Raw genomic sequence first — 18,382 nt, 5'->3', positions numbered from 1 at the left:
AGATATGTGTGTAGGTGGAAGCTAAAAGCAAAATTAAAAGGGCAGATTAGAAGTTGCTTCCTGTTTTCAGCTACCCTAGAGGTTTTAGACAAGCTGAAGTGGGATGTGAGCACACTGGAAGCCATTTTGACAAAGGGAGAAGGCCCATTGAGGGTATGAAATTATCTCTGTGCTAAGGAGTTGTTTAGAAAGGAATTTGAAGTATTTTTCATTACATCCAGTTTGTGTGTGCTATTCTGCAGAGAATATGTTGGTTCCATCATTTATTTGAATGCCAAGAATCCGAAACACATCCTTGTTGACGGGTTCCCAGGAAATCTGTACTCTTTGATGCTTAAGCAATTGTTTTCAAAGTGTCCCTATAAAATTATTGAAACAATCCTTTAATTCCTTTGTCCTGTAGTCTGCTGAAAAGGACTGATGTACTTTGCTGTATTTATAGTAGTTTAAAAATGGCTCAAATTAGTCAAGGTGCTTTTTTTTCCTTCCCTCTTACAGTTAGGAGCCTTAATTCACAATGCATTCTGTTCTTGTTCCCTCTTCATGTTTTCCCTTCCTCTTTTGCCCTTCCTCCTTTCAGGTTAATTCTGAGTTTTATACTGGATGGTTGGATCACTGGGGGCACCGTCATTCTGTTGTGCCCGCAGAAACTATAGCTAAAACACTTAATGAAATCCTGGCACGTGGTGCTAACGTTAACCTGTAAGTGTGTGTTCAGTAGAGCTTAATTCTGGGGGGATTTCTTTTCCCAGTTCAGCAAAACCTGATTTTTTTTCTTTTTAGGTACATGTTTATAGGCGGAACTAACTTTGCCTATTGGAATGGTAAGAAATTATTTAAATTTTACTAGTGGTGGAGGGGAGCTGTTTATGAATTAGGTAGTAATGTATTTTGTGAAAGAGTAAGTTGTGCCTACTTGCATATGGCAAAAGACATGACTGCACTGCACTAGCTGTTCTTTGTTTTTTGCCGACATGTTTTGCTAAACCCACATGCTATTTGTCTTTGCCAAGGCTACTTCTGCTTCACTCAGTGCTGTGAAACAGTTGAAACACAGATAAATGTGTTTATTTTTAGATTATTTCACAGAGTGGTGTAAGCTCACAAAGAGAACATCCTCTATCATCAAATTTGACTGATTTATGCCAAATCCCAAACATTAAGGCCTACACTGAATCTAAAAATGTAGCAGAGTCTGGCAGTAATTGGAAAGAATTCTGAAAGTTGATACCTTTGGAAAAAAAACATATCTTGCACTGGTTATATTGAACCATGTATTTTTCTTTTTTCCTCCTCCCTTAGGTGCTAATATGCCTTATATGCCTCAGCCCACGAGTTATGACTATGATGCTCCCCTGAGCGAGGCGGGAGATCTGACAGAAAAGTATTTTGCCTTGAGAAAAGTCATTGGTATGGTGAGTGTCCCCAGGACATTTTTAGAATGGTTGTTTGAAACATCCATACCCGGTGCACTCTTGTTCTTGTGTTGGTGTAATTTACTTCTCAATTTACTATTTTCTGCAGTTGGGGGAAGTGAAATGGAACAAGACAATTAGGCCAACCTAACTGCAACTTCTTATTACAAAAAGTAAAAGATCTTGCACCTCTCTAGCTATTCTTTCTGTCCCAATGGCTTCCTCCCTTATAGAGGAGAGGATACTGGTATAGGTCTGATGCTGACATGGTTCAGCTCTCCTTTTTTTGCTGTATTTGTTTTCTTTCAAGGTCAGTAAGGTGAATCAGCTCATTCAGTCAGATGAGAGCCACTGCTGCCACAAGGGGAGCAGAGGGAGGTGGGAAGGGTTTATCTGGGAGTAGAGATGGAGGAGGAGTGTACAGAGCCTTTACCTTGCAGCATCAGACAGCCATTCACTCAGCTTAGACTCATGACCTGATATCAGCCTGATGTGTGCTTGTGCTGCAGTTTGGTGCTTTAGTTGTCTGTCCCAAACTTCACTTTGAGGTTTTGGGCCTCTGTGAGAAAGACCAGGCTTACTCAAAAGAACACATCTTGGTTTTGTGTTTTCACAAACTGCAGCTAGTGGGTGGGACCAGCTTTGCCTTGCTGTAAAAATGCACAGTGTCTCCACAAACTGGAGATTGAAGTAAAACATGGAACCTGTGTCTGGGTTTAAATAGCCTTGTATTAGAGGCTGTTCAGATGAGGCTTAAAAGCAGGTTCCATGTGAATCCAAAGGCTCAGCTTGTAGTCACTATCCTGTTGCATACTAGCAACATTTTTATTCACTAGAAGATACTTTTATTCTGAGAGCAGATCTCTCAAAAGTGTACTACACTTTCTCTAGCACGGGGAATGCCTTTATCTCTGTAACTGTGGAAGGCTTGCTGTGTTGTGTTTTTTCTTCAATTTCACCATTATCCCTAAGCCTGATGGGATAAATTGATGGGATAGTTTTGATGGCCTTTCCAAGGGGAGTTTCCTGTCTTGGTACAGCTTTTCTCACCAGAGAAATCCACAGTTGTTGTTTTCTTCAAGGTGCAAGACCCCTCTCTGAGATGTAAGTAGTATTCTAGTGCAGTGAGAGAGCCTTGATAAGATGTAAAATGTTCACTCAGATGTATTGGGTCATCTTTTGGTGTGGTTGGTTTGTTTCTTACTTTGCATGTCCATAGATGTTCAGTGAAGCTTTCTTACCACTGCTGTGGATTCTAAACCTGTAACAACTGATCTACTCAGTTGCAGTTTGAGGTGAAGCTGATGAAAGAAAATGAAGTTGCCTGTAACAAATGACTGTGTTCAACATGTTAGCTGTGCTACAAGGATAACATTAAAGTCTTCCTTTACAGTTTCCGTTAGCTAAAAAATGTAATGAAGAATTTCAGTCTACAGTTTCTTTCAATTGCTGAGACCATTCTCTTAATTTTTGCTATTTGAGCTGAAATTTCCTGCTTTTGACTTCTCTTCTTGGATGAATACGACTTTTGTTTTCTTTAAATCTGGGTATCTTGATTGTTTTCCAATACAAAGGAGAAGAAATTCACTTCTTACTAGAAATGTAGATCAGGCTTTTAGCCATCCATAACTGACAATTCACAGGATAGCTTTGGGAATTATACTGGTGTGGTCTGTTGAAAACAAAACACAAACCCCCAACTAAACCAAAAACCCTTTCAACCTCTAATCAAATTTATTAAAAAAAACAAACCTGACAAGGTAAGCACTCCAAATTCACCAAATTTGCAGATGGAGACACTTCACAAGGGTGGTCTTTTGTGCATGTTTATTAAAATGTAGGCTTGGATTGCTTGTTCATATATGTGTCTCATCTGCAGAAGTTTTTTCTCTAATGTGCAGACAGGCCATGGTCTAGTTAATGAAGGAACAGAGAGGAAGAGTGGCTATTAAGCAGTGGCAGGAGCAGGAGGAGGGGATGATGGCAAGGAGAAAAGAAGGCTGTAGGTGCAGAAAGGAGAAGGCCGAACTGGTGGGCAGAAAGCCACTGTCTTGTCTGCAACACCTCAGAGGTGTCCAGGAAAGTAGTGAGTGGAGGCCCTTCATCCCTTCTGTCTTCTGATTTCAGGTGATCTTCTTAAAAGTATAGGACAAGAAGAAACCAGAAGTAGATGGGTGGTCAGAGCATTTCTTTGTTATGACTTATTGCACAGTTGTCTAGAGCAGGAACAGAGGGAAGCTGAAGATGTCTCCTCAGGGGTTCATGGAGCTGTGGTCTCCAGGTTTGTTTCTCAAAGACCCCAGCCCAGGCAGTAATGGAGTAGCAGGTGGTAGTGGTGGAATATAGTAACACTGAAAGGAAAGGCACAAGACGCTAATAATTCCTGTAAGGAAGTTTTGCTGATGAAGGATCAGGTGGAAATACTGTCCTACAGATTTTGAATGGTTGACTCAACTCCCATGAATTGGGTAGAGGACTGCAGAAAAGCTGTGGAGTAGGAGTAACTCAGGCTGTAGCCACAGGAGGGCTCCAAGGGTACTGGGAATTTTGATAGTTCACTTTGTTCATTATGCTTTTTAACTAGTGTTGAATAGTTCTTAAAAATTGTTCACCATACATGATCAAGTCAGATTTTTTCCTTTAAAAAAAGATCTCCATCTTAAGACTAGATGCAGCGGTAACCTTTAGGGAGGTTATTTACTTTAAGCCAAAGTTATAGTTTTCTAAGTTGTGAAGTCTAAAGCAAGAATTCAGTTAAAGTGTGTTTGTATTTAACTTGTGTGTGTGGTTTTTTTCCTCCTTCTCTTTCTAGTATAAGCAGTTACCAGAAGGTCTTATCCCTCCAACAACACCCAAATTTGCATATGGGAAGGTTCACTTGCAGAAGGTAAATTAACATCTCTAATACACTGTGTATCTTTTCATAATGCTCTCTGTTTGATTTTAATAAAAAAAAGTTCATGAGGGTATCACAAGAGGCTCTAGATATCCTACAAAATAAAGAGGAAAACCTTGCAAGCAAACTTAGAGGAAGGAGGGGGCAGAGCTTGGGACCTAGGAATCATGGCTATGTTAGAAAATGATCAAATGCATCTTGCCTGGCTGTAAAAAGATAGTGTTTATAAAATGCAGTATGTGCCTGAAGCTTTGCTAAACTGAAATTAATATATTATTAACACAACAGATTCATAGTTGTTAAAGATAACTCATGTATCAGTAATGCAGCTGGGGGAATGTTACCGTGAGACTTACAACAAAGAGTGTTTTTGTAGCTGGTAATGCATTCAAAGTGGTAGGAAAAGTAGGATATATGTATTTTAAATACTTCTAGGCATATACATTTTGAAAGTGGAACGTTTTTGATAAATTTGAAAGTCTTATTGATAAAGTTTCTGACAAGATCTGTAGCTGATGAGAGGAATTAAATCAGTTTCCTGCCGAGGGAAAAGCAGCCAGAACTAAGCACTCAGAACCCAGCCTTGCTATATCCTGTCTGACAATAGGTGTATAGCTGGTCACCTCACAAGTATCTGGGGCTTGACCACAGCACCATCATTTTAGGACCGAGCACTTTCTTTGAACAATTTTTTGTGAGTTACATTTGAGACCTAGGTTTCTGCAGTGAGTGAAGTGGATGGTTTAATGGGCAGTAGAAGAGACAGCAGGTACGAACTTGGCTATATTCTTTCTGCTGGGCACAGACAAGTTTTGAGATGGAGGATTACTGCAGTTGATGTGCTGGATACTGTAACTCCTAATGCTTTGATTTTATACTTTGTAATTTCAATTTGGAAGTTATTTTTCCAGTTAGTGATATATCTCATCTCTGCAGCTGAAGCATTGCAAAATTTACTAGTGATAAGGCTTTGCAGGCATTTTCAAGTCATTCCACTCAAGTGGTGGGCAGAAGTATTTTTTACATAAAAGCAGTTCACCTGTGAAGCTGAAAGAGATCTATATCACTTTCAACAACCTTTGAGTGTCTTCTTGCCATATGAGGTTTCACTGAACTGGCAGTAGTGACTAATTATAGGCTCTTATCGCTATGCCCACCACTGTGGCTGCTGTCTTTGGTTGCAAGGACTTGGCAGCCCAGTTTTCAGATTTTGACTCTTACATCTTGTCATGGGTCATGGCTCTCAGATAAGGCTGTCCAGTTTCACTAGAATGAAGAACTTTCATGCCTTCAAGAAATGAATGCTGCTGGACTCTCACAAAAGAGTCAGATGACCAAACTTGCTCAGATATATTACATCCTTGACCTGATCTGCACCTTCTACATTTTCTGATTTTTTGAGAAGCGTTACATTCTCCAGGCATCAGTTTTAGAAATGCAGATGGCATGTCTAAACCACCAGATGTAAGGTTCCTGTCATGCCTGTACATACACTGCCGTCTGCACTGAGAGCCTCTGGAACTGTTTTCTGTGAAGGAGGCAGCCTTTTGCTCTATGACCTGCAGCTTAACTTCAGCAGTAGTTTACTCTGCTGGGTTACCTTGCAACACAAGATGAGTCTCCAATCACAGAGGGTTTGTATTGTGCCAGCCCAAAGCCACCTTCCCAGCTCCATTCTAGCCCCAGCTGGAACCAGTTCCAATGCACCTGGTTGTGTGGAGAAGCCTTAATGTATTGTGAATATCAGAGAGGGAATATTCTAAATAATATCACTTAGCTTTGGTAACAGTAAACTTCCTAGCTATGTCGTTTGCAGTGACAATCAGTACTAACACAGGTACTGTGTGGATCTTCACTCTGCAGCTCAGGTCCAGCAGGCAATCTGCCATGGAGAGCATTGAATCTGCTCCAGTGAACCAGCTCCCTTGACACTTTTGCAGAAACGATGAGAGAAAGGAGACTCTCGAGTATTTTCAGGGGTCGTATGATGTACTTTATGGAGGTACATGTAACCAGAGCAGGCTGCTCTCTATCTTTTTTTTCCTCAAGATATTCTGTCACAGTTCAGTCCTTGAGTACCAACTCCCCTGATGAGGCAATTGTTCATTCTGAGCTATTGATTTATTTTAAAAATCCTCCTGGGTGGGAAAAATACAATTTGTTAAAGATGTTGGAAACACTGACATTGCTATGTAAGAGCAAAGGCAGGAAAGCAGGTGATAAGGAAAAAATGTTGTTGCATAGATGTAAAAGAGAAGTATTGAAGATGAGGAGTGAGGTCAGGCAAAGGCAGAATAGCAGTAGATGCGCTCCAGAAGTGTGAACAAGATTATAGGTTTTAAGGATTTAAGCCCCAGAACTTGGGAAGTATTCTTTCCAGAAGGAAATAAATGAATCTTAGTTCCTGTGATGTGTCCATGTGGCTGTGCAGGCTTGTGAGCAGGTGGTAGTTTCTGGTCACCACCTGGGGGGGCCCTGAGAAGTGCTTGGTCACAAGGAAGTGCTTTCCCTAGCACAGCAGCCTGCAGACTTGTAAGTTCTGGAGAAGTACTCAAGTCTTGGGATATGTGGAGAGCTCAAGCAATAGCAAGTAGCAGGCAGTGCTGGTGTGTGTTGGGGCTAGAAGGAGGTTAAGCAAACAGGAGTTGAAATTCCTGTTGGAGCTGTTTAGTTTCTTTTTTTCTTTCATGCTTGACCTTACACTTGGGTTTTGAAGACTTTGCTTTGGAGGATTAAAAAAGTATTGGGTTGTTGGGGTTTTTTTTAGCAGTTTACAGGTTGTTTTCTAAAATTCCTGACAATATTTGTAAGTTTTAAGTTTACTGTTAAATTTCTCTTGTGGTACTAATTGTCCACGAAGTAGCAGTCAACAGGAATTTGCAGCAAGACTAGATTTTGTCTTGAAGGTTTTTTTATATGTACCGCTGAAGACTGAAAAGCTGAACAAAAATAAACTACTGAAGTTTCAAATAAACAAACTTCTACCAATCCCTAAGTGAATCATACATGGTTTAGCAATATTCAGAATAGAAGCCCCTTTGGTAGCAGGAACTTAAAAAAAAAGTCAAAGAGGCACATGTACAAGCTGCTAATACTCAGGTCAGCAAGGCACAAAGCAGCATTCATTGCTGCTAAGTAACTCATTCAGGTGCCAACCATGTCCCTAATGCTGCTTGTATTCATTTCTGGTTTTGCTATCCACCTAGGGCTTGGACTGTTAATGCCCATAGGACTGTAAAATTCTATAATTACCTTTTTCAGTGTTTGTGCATCTCTTGCTTCACAGTTCCTGTTGAAGACCCGGTAGCTTAATCTCTCTTGTGGTGTGGCAAGTTCTGGATATTGCTGTAACATTACTGGCTCCTTTGGAGGAACACAAAATAAGGAGTGGACCATGTATGCAGTCTAGAATGTTTGGGAAATTTTACTGTAAGAAAGATGATTGCTATTTTAGGTACAACTTTTAAACTGAAAACATAAGAGCAAACTACTTTCATCAAAATGTTGCAAGCCATGTTTCACCGGCAGTCTTCTTGCCCAAGTGAACATGCTTAGCTGTAGGCTAGTGAGCTTGTCCCAACCTCCAGGTAGTGTTGGTTTTACCTTTTATATACTTATGGCATCCTTTTACTTGCTTATTCCTAGCTAGAGTTAAGACAAGCTCATTTCAGAAGTCTGTTTAGATCTGTGTCTACATGGTTGTTGTGGTTTAATCCTGGTAGGCAGCTGAGCACCATGCAGCCACTCACTCTCTCCCCCAGTCGGGTGGGGGAGAGAATCAGAAAGGTGTGAAAATTTGTGGGTTGAGATAAAGACAGTTCAGTAGGTAAAGCAAAAACTGCACGCATGAGTAAAGCCAAATAAGGAGCTCATTTGCTACTACCTTTGTGTCAGCCTTCCCCAGGGAGGCAAGGCTCCATCACAGAATCATTAATGTTGGAAAAGGACCCTCTAAGATTACTGAGTCCAAGCTTTAACCCTGCCACTACTGTGTTCTTCACTAAACTGTGTTCCAGAGTACCACATCACATACCTTTTGAACAATTGATGTGTGTTGGTTACTTGGCAAGATAAACACTGTCATGCCAAACCTCCTCCTTTTTCCTCCAGCTTTTATTGCTGCACATGCCACCAATGGCACAGGATATCCCTTTGGTCAGGGGTGTCAGCTGGCCTGGCTGTCTTTCCTCCCAGTTTCTTGTGCATCCCCAGCCTACTCTCTGGTGAGAGAAGCAGAAAAGTTCTTCATTCTGTGTAAGCCCTGTTCAGCAATGACCAAAGTATCCATGTGTTATCAGCAGTCTTAGCAAGAATCCAAAACACAGCCCCATGCTAACTACTGTGAAGAAAATTAACTCCCAGCCAAAACTGCAGACTTAATTATGTGTATGTAGATAATTCATGCTGCCTTCTGTTTGATCATTGCAAAATACTGTATGCACATTTTAATATTTCAGTACAACTTTCATGTAAGTTCTGCAAAAATTCAATATTTCTGTTACTGAAGTACCTACAGAAGTTTGTACTGTGTGAAGTTTTGCTGAGTACTCTTACAGTATAGTTTTACTTGATTTTAAGTACCTTTTTTTCCTTTTTTTTTTTCTTATTAAGGATTTGAATGTAAATCTGGTATATGAGAGGTATTTGAATGTCCAGCGTGTAGTTACCACTGAACAGTGACAATAATTCTGGGGAAACAGACTGTCATCTTTAATGAAAAATCACATGCAGTTGATTTTTTGAGCTTGTAAGACGCTAAGCATATTATGTGCATTTTGACTCACCTAAAACAGATAGTGGTGTTTGAGAGAGAATCATAGATGGGGTAGAATATTCCATAATGGCAATAAAAGGCAATTTAATTGTGCACATCTAACTCCTTATTTAGCGAGGTATTTATCTGTGTGACTATCTTAAACCTTGCTCCCAGTCTCATTAAAACCAGTCCAGCTACTTACATATGACAACTTAATTACAGCCTTAGAGTTTCTAAAATAATTTAAGACTAAATAAGGTAAATTCATCTTGGATGGCTCTTGATGGAATTAAACTGTATCCCTACTTAGCTCAGAATGATTCCAGAGTAACTCAGTGGGAATCAGTGGCATTTTCCCTATCTTGATTCTAAATATAACTGAGCAAAATTTAGATAATATATTGCTTTGTATTTATCATCCAGAGCAGTTTTGTTTGTTTATACAATGTTTGTGAGAAACTCCTGGGGTAGTTCTAGTTAAGTAATAAAGGGTCACTTTTATTTTTATGAATGCATAGCAAAATTAGAACATCAGTTTTTATTTAAACTCTGCTATACATGTGGCATGTTTCTTTCGGAGTTCTCTCTTGAACTCCGTTGTCTCTGCTATATTGCATTTTAAATGTTCTTGAAAGGATGGTATAAAGATTTGTTAACTTTCTGGGCACATGGAGCTAGCTGACTTGATGGCTGGATGTGCAAGCTGCTATATTTGGACTGAAACTTACTGACCTTCATATATCTGGCTTTTCTGTGCTGCAGGCAGGCACTGTGTTGGAGGCTCTTGGTGGACTGTCACCTGGAGCAGTGAGAAGCACTTACCCACTGACTTTTGTTGAGCTAAAGCAGGTGAGGATTCCTTCAGCAGGTACTTTGCAGTAATTTTGTGCAGTTTATTTGAACAACCCTCCATTGGTATTACTCTTCTTATGTCATGTCTTACACTTTTATATAGCACACAAGTAATAGTATTATATTTTTACATTGGAGGACTTGTCATATTCTACAGTGCTCCTGTTTTGCACCTGAGGTTTTCTTCTTCCTAGGGATGTAGGTGTCTGTGCTGTTTTGGCTCTCCTTGATTTCTCTCCTCTCTGAAGTATTAGTTTTCAGGTCTTAAGAGACTTTTTTTTATCATCTTCATAGCTGTCTGCTGGATCTGCTCCAGTAGTTCTTGTCCTCTTTTCCTGAGGAGCCCAGAACTGGACACAACATTCCAGATGTGGCCTCAGCAGGGCTGAGGACCTGCTGTCCATGTTCTTCCTCATGCCCCCAGGATACCATTGGCCTCCTTGGCCCCCGGCACTGCTGGCTGAGGGACAGCTTGTTGTCCACCAGGACCCCCAGGTCCTTCTCCACAGAGCTGCTTCCCAGCAGATCAGCCCCCAGCCTGTGCTGGTGCATGGAGTTATTATTCTCCAGATGCAGGGCCCTGCACTTGCCTTTTTTTGAAGTTCATTAGTTACCCAGGCCTGTTAAGGTCTCAGGAATGGCTATGACTTATTTTTTTCCATTCCTGATGAGGAACTTAGTGAAAATTATTCCAAAATGTTCCTGATGTAAACCATGTAGTATTTAATGGCTTATTTGATAATTTTGACTTGATGAATGTATCAATTTATGGGCACTGGGTGAGAAGTGAACTTACAAGATTTTTTATATAAAGTCAGTTATAAAGGGGTTTTTACCAGTTTCCATAAAGGTCACCCATTACCTAAAGGTCAAAGTAAACGCCAGTCTGAAATGATGTCTGTGATAGTCACTGTCTGAAGTGAATGAAAGTTATCATTTCAGTGCAGGCATGTAGGCAGAAATGTTGGATATTTTTAATTCATGACCTGAATTGAAACTACAGAATGACTTGGTTCATTAAAACGTTGGGTTTTTTCTTTTTTCTTTTCTTTTCCTAGTATTTTGGGTATGTACTGTATAGAACTACACTTCCAAAGAACTGTGTGGAGCCAACACCACTGTCTTCACCTTTCAATGGAGTCCATGATCGTGCCTATGTCTCTGTTGATGGGGTAAAAACATTGTTTGCTGGTATTAATTTTTGCCATCAGGGGCCTTCATGAAAGTCGAGGATGCAGACTAGGTTTTTGGGTTTTTTTTCCTCCTTTCCTCATCAAAGCAACCCTGATCTTATTTAATCACATGAGGGAATAAGGAAGTATATACTTCCTTATGATTCATACCAGATGTTCAAATTAGTATTTCAAAAAACATGGCTACCTATTTTCTTGCCATTTTTGACATATTTGAATGTTGATACATATTAATGACTGAGGTGAATAAAAGACCTAGGGAATAGATTTACTTGAAGGTTTATGGAATATGTTACTGATATATACTGATATACTTGGTGGATTTCTGCAGTATTTGCTAAGATTTTTTTACTAGTATTCTCTTTTTACTTCCTTTGAGGGTGGAAGAAGGAGGAAGCCTGAGCTTATGTCCTACCTTATGAAACTGGCTCCTAACCACAGTTTCAAAAAAAACCAAAGAAGTTTATTGTACAGAATGTGAACCTAGTCTTTCATTCCATAAGCAGGCTTTTAGCCTTGCTTAATGAGAGCTAATATAGATGCATGTATTTTGCAGTCAATTTTTTAGTTAATATTTGACCCATATTGACTCTCACCACCTTTGTGTCCAGGTCAAGCTTATTTTTCCTTGTGTTGTGGGAATAGGAATAAATAGAACTAAATATTGGTGCACACATAATTGGAAGATGAAGTCAATGATTAAATCACTGATATTGCCAAAATCTTTTGTCACTGGACTAAATTTGGGAACTTGTTTTTTGTGAATCAGATGCATCAAAACCCACTATCACATGCAGTTGATGTACTGAAATGTGAATGCTGATGTAGGAACCCTTTGTGTGTGTGTGTGTGTGCACTCGCATGCAGGAGGTGGAGAGGAAAGGGGTTTTCTTTATTCTTTTTTTCCTTTGTCACATTTAATTTCTTCATGCAAGTTAAAAAAACAAATAACAGAGCATTTTTGGTTTTCAGTGGTTATTGTTTTCTTCTTGTTGTAATTCATGTAGATACCTCAGGGTGTCCTTGAAAGGGACAAATCACTAATGATAAATATAACTGGGCAAGCTGGAGCAAATCTGGACATCTTGGTAGAGAATATGGGCCGAGTCAACTTTGGTAGATACAATAATGATTTTAAGGTAAGTAAAATCTAATGAGTTATTGGATTGTGATGGCTTTTCATCTTTTTCACAGGTTAAAAAGAAAGTAATAAATTAGCAAGAGCAAAAAGGTCAGGATTAGACAGCTGTAACTTTACCTAAAATATAGCTAGTCACTAGTTTCGATCTGAATTTTTCCAGTCACCAAAATCAATGTGAAATTAAAAGCTGCTAGACATCTTTTAAACTTTATTTGTTTGTTCACTTACATTGTCAGCCAAAGCCTCACCCACAAAAAACCCCCAGATTTTCTGGTTCAGATGAGTTTGTAGATAACATTATTAAAATTGTTTCCATAAACTCAAAAAATGGGCTGGAAATTGGTCCAGAACTTGATTGCACTTTGAGTCTTGTGAATCCTTGGATTGCTTTTGGAAGCTGGGGGGATGTATGTGTGTGTACATAAATACACCTTTTTATTTTTGTTCTTGTCCCATTTAATTTGTCAGCAGTGTACCCTTGCAGTACTCGACTGTGGCTGGAATAGGCTGTCCATGAGCACTTTAGCATGCAAAAGTGCCATTTCAAAGTTCAGAGACAATTATCAGAGTGCTTCCCTGAGTTTCTGGGTGTGTGCTACACTTTGGGACTGGCACCTCCATGCATGAGTGGCCGTGGTGGGTTGATCTTGGCTGGCATCCGTGTGCCTGCAAAGCCATGTGCCCGTTCTGTCACTCCTCTTCCACCAAATGGAGAGGGGGAGAAAATGTAATGAAGGGTTTGTGGTTCAAGATAAGGACAAGGGGATCACTCAGAAATTACTGTCATGGTCAAAACAAACTCAACTTGGGGAACACAATTTATTCTTAAATATTTCATCAAAGAGGTGCTCCCAGAATAACTGATGGGCACAGCAGTGGGTCTGTTTCAGAATCAGCTGGAACTGTCTTTGTCTTACATGGGGCAGCTTTTGGCATCTTCTCGGAAAAGCCCCTGCTGGAGCTTCCCTTGCTAACAAACCCTTGCCATTTAAACCCCATACCACAGAGGTACCACTAATGTAGCACTAGGAAGGGCAGGGGCAAAACAGCAACTTTTCTGGTTTTAGATTTAATGAGATCCCCAGTGCTGTGAGATAATCGATAAAAGACAGGAGAGCTGTGGAGGTCAGTCCTGTATTATGTTTGTGCTGTGTATAATTTCACAGCATGCGTTTTTTTTCTTTATTTTTGATACTATTAGGATGCAGTAGTGCCAGCTGTGTTCATACTGTTTCTTCAAGGTACTTTGCCTTTATCTGAGTGGCAGGGGAAGGAAGCTGGTACCCCAGTGTTTAGCCTTCATGTTGAGGCAGCAGAAACGTTGCTTTTATTTGTTTATTAACAGGTCAGATGATAAGGAAACCTATATATTTAGTGTTAAATTAAGGCAAGTGAATAAAGGTTTAGAGGTTGGATTAAGGAGCTGCTCAATTGCTATGGTTGAGCAGAAATTTAGACTTATACCTTTTAACAGTTTAAGAGTGAAATCGGGTTTAAGAGACATGTCCATGGTGCAAATAATCCTCTAAATGTAGGTTGTAGGTTGCCAAGAAAGGCAATCTTCCTTGGGCAGCTTTGGACTATGTGTGTTGCTTCTTTCTGTAGAATCCAGCCCTCATGCTCTCCTTCGTGTTGATGTTGGAAACTTAAAAGTTCATGTGTTTTTGAAAATCCATTTAGGGGAAGAGGTTCCTGCCTTGTGAAGCCTAGAATTTTTTAGCAAAGAGGATAAATTTTCAGGGTTTTGTTTGCTGGAGTTTTTTCAGTTTTTGAGCTTGAAATGGAGCTAGGCATCTAGCTTTTGGCAAGGAATCTTGAAAGGATTTTGGTTTTAAAACATCCTGTTGATCTAAGTAATTGTTAAAGGACACAAAGGAAGAGTGTGGTTTCTGTTTTTTTATGTCTCTTCTCACATGCACACTGCCATCTATATCTCTTTTTTACTTAGAAAATTTATATCCACATATTGGTACACTGAGTCAGTAGCCCAAGATATTAACTTGCACAATAGCAGAGAAACTGGTACTTAGTTCCTACTAATCTTCTCCAGATAAGGATCATTGAATGTGTATTCTTAGGCAGACTAAGTAAGAATGTTTAGTAGGCACTTAATATAATTTGAAGAATCACCCTGTTCATAGTGCCTACAGATGAACTTAGGGAGGCAGGTTAAAAGGTTCAGCCTAAAGTTATGTTGCATTACTTCGATTGATTGCTAGACAGAGTAGAGTCTAGGTTGTACAGAAAATTTTTGTCACTTAACTTGACATTTACAGGTATTTTATTTTGACATATGCAAAATAAGCTCCTGTTCTGTAAAGTGGATATTAGGTAGAGAAAACCACTTAGTGCTTGTACAGATGGTGAGCCTTTTGGAGACAGTGCAATGCTTATGAGATATCGCAACAGACACACAATCAGCTCTACAAAGCCATGGAAACTGTGGTTTTGCTTGTTCATGTTTGATGTGTGATGTTTGCAACATAACTTGTGTTGCAGTGAAAACCAGCTTCTATGCAGCATCTATTCAAGCAGTTAAAACCAACCCCTTGCATTGCACTGAAACACCACTTTAGGAACTATAAAAAAATTAGGATGTGTGCAGGGGTAACTTGATGTTCTTTTCTTTCTTGTTAAATTATGACCTTACCTTGCTTGGGCATTTGGTGTGCAAGTACCCCAGTGTGCTGTGAAACACTGTGTACATGGTCGCATAGAAACGAGATGGGATTCCATGGGCTTGAAGCTGACTGTAAACTGAAAGTATTTCACTGAATTAGGCAAGTGCATTGATTTTATGATGCTGTATCTTACCTGAAGATTTGTGGGAAGTAATTACGACTTTCTCTGCTGTTGTGCAAGTTAATGGCTTGGGTTAGTGACTCAGTGCTACCAAGTGATGGTATCTCAGGCTTAATGATATTTAATGTTGCTTCTCCTTTTTATTAAGCCTCAGGTTTTGGAATCATGTTCATGTTAAAGCAAAAGAGAAATTTTCCCAGTTACAGGAAAAGAATTTGAAAAAACCTTTGTGTATCAATGAAAGCCTAAAATTTTGAAGAGGAAAAGATCTTTCACAGAGAATAAGTAAAGCCCTTTAAGCAAAGCTTATAACTTGATAAGGTGTTATGACCAGATGCTTATTTTTTCATACACAGATTGGCAACCAGCTGTTACTTTGGTTCAGTTTTTATTTGTGGCTGATTTATAGTTGCAGCCAAATAACTTCAATAACACAAACTAATTATATTTTTGTGTTGGTTTTTTTTCTTCCTCCTAGGGTCTAGTTTCAAATTTAACTCTTGCTGAAGATGTACTTGTTGGATGGGAAATCTATCCTCTAGACATAGATGGAGCAGTGAACTATGGCATTATTTATCTCCTTCATCACTCAAAGAGATCTGCTGTCAAAGCACTTAGTTACGAAGTACCTACATTTTACACTGGTACTCTTTCAATTCCTGGAGGGATTCCAGACTTGCCACAAGACACCTACGTCAATTTTCCTGGTTGGACAAAGGTACAAGTTTTTGCTGTATAAACTTCAAAGTCCACTTAGAAAGCTACCAAAACTTCTATGGACAATCAAAGTCCACCTCTCTTAGATGGGTAGAAGCTGGTCGTAGTGGTGGGTGTCTAATTTATTCAAATTACTAAGAAATAGATTCTTTGCTTTAAGTAAATCTGAAGATAAAACATTGAGAAAAGGGGAACATATTCAAAAGATACATGGTGTTGATCTAGAAAGCAGAGCATCACAAAAAAAAAACAAAACCAAGGCAACTGAACCAGTCCACCCCAGTTTTTCAACAGTGAGAAAGATTAACTGTCAGTCTGTTTAGAAGAGTTGCATTTAGTTGTGTGGGGTTTTCTTGGATCATATTTGAGGTGCTGTGTGCTGTATGGATCCTGTTGCAAAACATAAAGAGTGTTGGACTTTCTGGCTGGTGATGTGCCACAGATAAGGATCTAATGCATGGAGAAAGTTACCAATACCTGGACTGAATGGATTATGGAGCACTGCTGTGAGAAGCTTGTGGGCATCTTTGCCAAGGGTAATTTCTCACAGGGCTGGAGTGTAGCTAGAGCACGAAGGAGTGTGTTTTCACAGTGCCATCTTTCAAACTACCAGCATGCAGGATGGGTGAGTAGCAGCTCAGCTACCTGGTAGGAGGCACAGAGAGTGGAGTGTGTGCACTGAACTGCTACTTCTCTTGGAAGCCTTAGCATTTAAAGTCTAGGCTTTAGGGAAGGTGCCTGTGGCAGTGTTAGGTAGCAAAATTGTTCTTTTCTAAAACAATTTACTGCTATTAAAATAAAGTGGGAGAAGGAGCTGCTGTTAATTTCTCTCCACTGCCAGTATTGTAGCAGTTAAAGCACTTCACAGTATGCAGAAGCCTGTGATTCAATGCATGCTCTTGGTGTCGATGACGCTGGATGAGGAAGCCTGACTTAGTCCCTGTTCCTATATGCGTGGATGTCACACGATTGCTGAATAAAATTCAAAAAATAGCTTTTTCTCATGGCAACTGGAATCTTAGACCCTTTTAGTAAGTTCTGTGACCCTATCAATCATAAATCTTCTTCAGGAAGTGAGGTGGCTGTACTTGCCAGTTGGAAAATTCATATTTAAAATGGCAAGGTAGTCCGAGAATTCTTAGGTACTGGTAGAAATCTTTTCCTCTGATCTGTGGAAAGCTCTGTTTTACATAGTTTGTAAAACATAGTTTGTAAAGCAGTCCTGGGAAGAGATTCTTGATGAACTTAAGTTTGGCTGTTGAATTTATCCTTCAAGCTTTATATGGATTGGACAAGAGTTTTAAGTAAGATACCTGGAAACTGAGACTTTCAGTTAACTTTACAAATGAGCAAATGCCTTTAAGGTAGAGAGCCTTAAAGAGTGTAAATTCCACTCAGGTTCCACTGTATGTGGGCCTAAGTTCCTTTCATGGTACTGTGTAAATAGCTTAAGTGTGGAGTGGGATTCTTAATAGGGGTTAAAACTCACCTATCTGAGTAGTTGAAAAACCACAGAAGCAGCACTTATCAAGAAAACTTAAAGTCCTAATGATGGTTCTGCCTTTGCAAAGGCAAGGAATATAGCATGAGAGACAACCTGGAAGGAGAGGTGCAGTATTAACAGTCAGGACCTATGTTATAGCTTTCTTGCCTTCAGAACTTTTTAAACCCTTCAGTAGTAATAAAACTTACTCCACTCTCACATGATTCCTCATGTCCTTAAGCATACAAGCCACTGAGTGAATATTTAGATTTATTGGACCTTTTTTTTTTCTTCAGAAGAAAAGAGGATTTGGAGTCAGGACTGCTCTTGTTTTCTGTGGAATCATGGGCTATAATTGCTGTCCCTGCTAAAGGAAATCTTGCTAGTGAAGATGAAATTCCTCCCTCTTTTATTTTTTCTAGGGTGTATTTAGTAGATATAATGTCATAATTTGCTTGTTTAGTCCTGAGTGTGGAGTCTTTAGAAACTGCCATGTTAATAAAGACAATTTGGAGTTGAGAAATTTAAGTTCTTCACTTTACTGGAAAAAGGAGTACAACCAGTGACTGATTCAGATCTGAAACAGAGACCTGTCTGATCATATCTGCTGCATCAGAGCTCTAGTGCAGTTGATTCCCACAGTAAAAACTTACTTCCCACAGGTTACTGTCATTCTCTGTGAGAGGAGGGCTACTGTCTAGTGTGTACACTCATCCATCTTGTGCGTGGGGAGTTGGTGTTCATGCCATGTTTTCCTCTAAACTTACTACAGAAAGTAGTGAGCCTGAATAAAGACAAACTTGATTTAAAAAAGAAAAAAGCACTTGAGGTCAAGGTTTATTAACACCTTGGCGGAACAGTGCAAGATAGGATCTTGTACCACGGAAGTGGATACAGAGGTGAAATAACAGCATTTGTACATTACCAACTCCTTAAAAAGTTTCTCTTGTGAGTTTCATAAAATTTGTTTTCATAAATACCCAAAAAAGGAAAAGTACTAGAAAAATACCACTAAAGCAGCTTGAACAGCAGTACTTGTTATGTTACATTTGTGCTTCTGTAAATTGTGTTGAAATATTCTTATTTCAGCTATCCCAGACAACTTTATGTATCACTGAATGCAGTAA

At 39.5% G+C, this 18,382-nt stretch overlaps 1 protein-coding gene across 1 annotated transcript in view; it reads left to right on the top strand.

Annotated features, from left to right (window-relative positions):
* The window catches only part of GLB1 (galactosidase beta 1), a 41,124-nt gene that overhangs the window by 20,100 nt on the left and 2,642 nt on the right, over positions 1-18,382 (top strand). Inside the window, exons 8-15 of the mRNA XM_005519021.3 lie at positions 581-702; positions 784-824; positions 1,303-1,415; positions 4,228-4,302; positions 9,830-9,916; positions 10,978-11,091; positions 12,120-12,251; positions 15,534-15,773. Of these exons, the coding sequence (XP_005519078.1) occupies positions 581-702; positions 784-824; positions 1,303-1,415; positions 4,228-4,302; positions 9,830-9,916; positions 10,978-11,091; positions 12,120-12,251; positions 15,534-15,773 (924 nt within the window). The remainder of the gene's footprint in view (positions 1-580; positions 703-783; positions 825-1,302; positions 1,416-4,227; positions 4,303-9,829; positions 9,917-10,977; positions 11,092-12,119; positions 12,252-15,533; positions 15,774-18,382) is intronic.

The sequence above is a fragment of the Pseudopodoces humilis genome, chromosome 1 (assembly GCF_049639895.1).
Source record: "Pseudopodoces humilis isolate 2021_Gansu_Grassland_sample_001 chromosome 1, ASM4963989v1, whole genome shotgun sequence".
In the NCBI taxonomy this organism is placed as follows: domain Eukaryota; kingdom Metazoa; phylum Chordata; class Aves; order Passeriformes; family Paridae; genus Pseudopodoces; species Pseudopodoces humilis.
The sequence above is the reverse complement of the archived record's forward strand: the minus strand, read 5'-3'. Positions and strand labels throughout refer to the sequence as shown.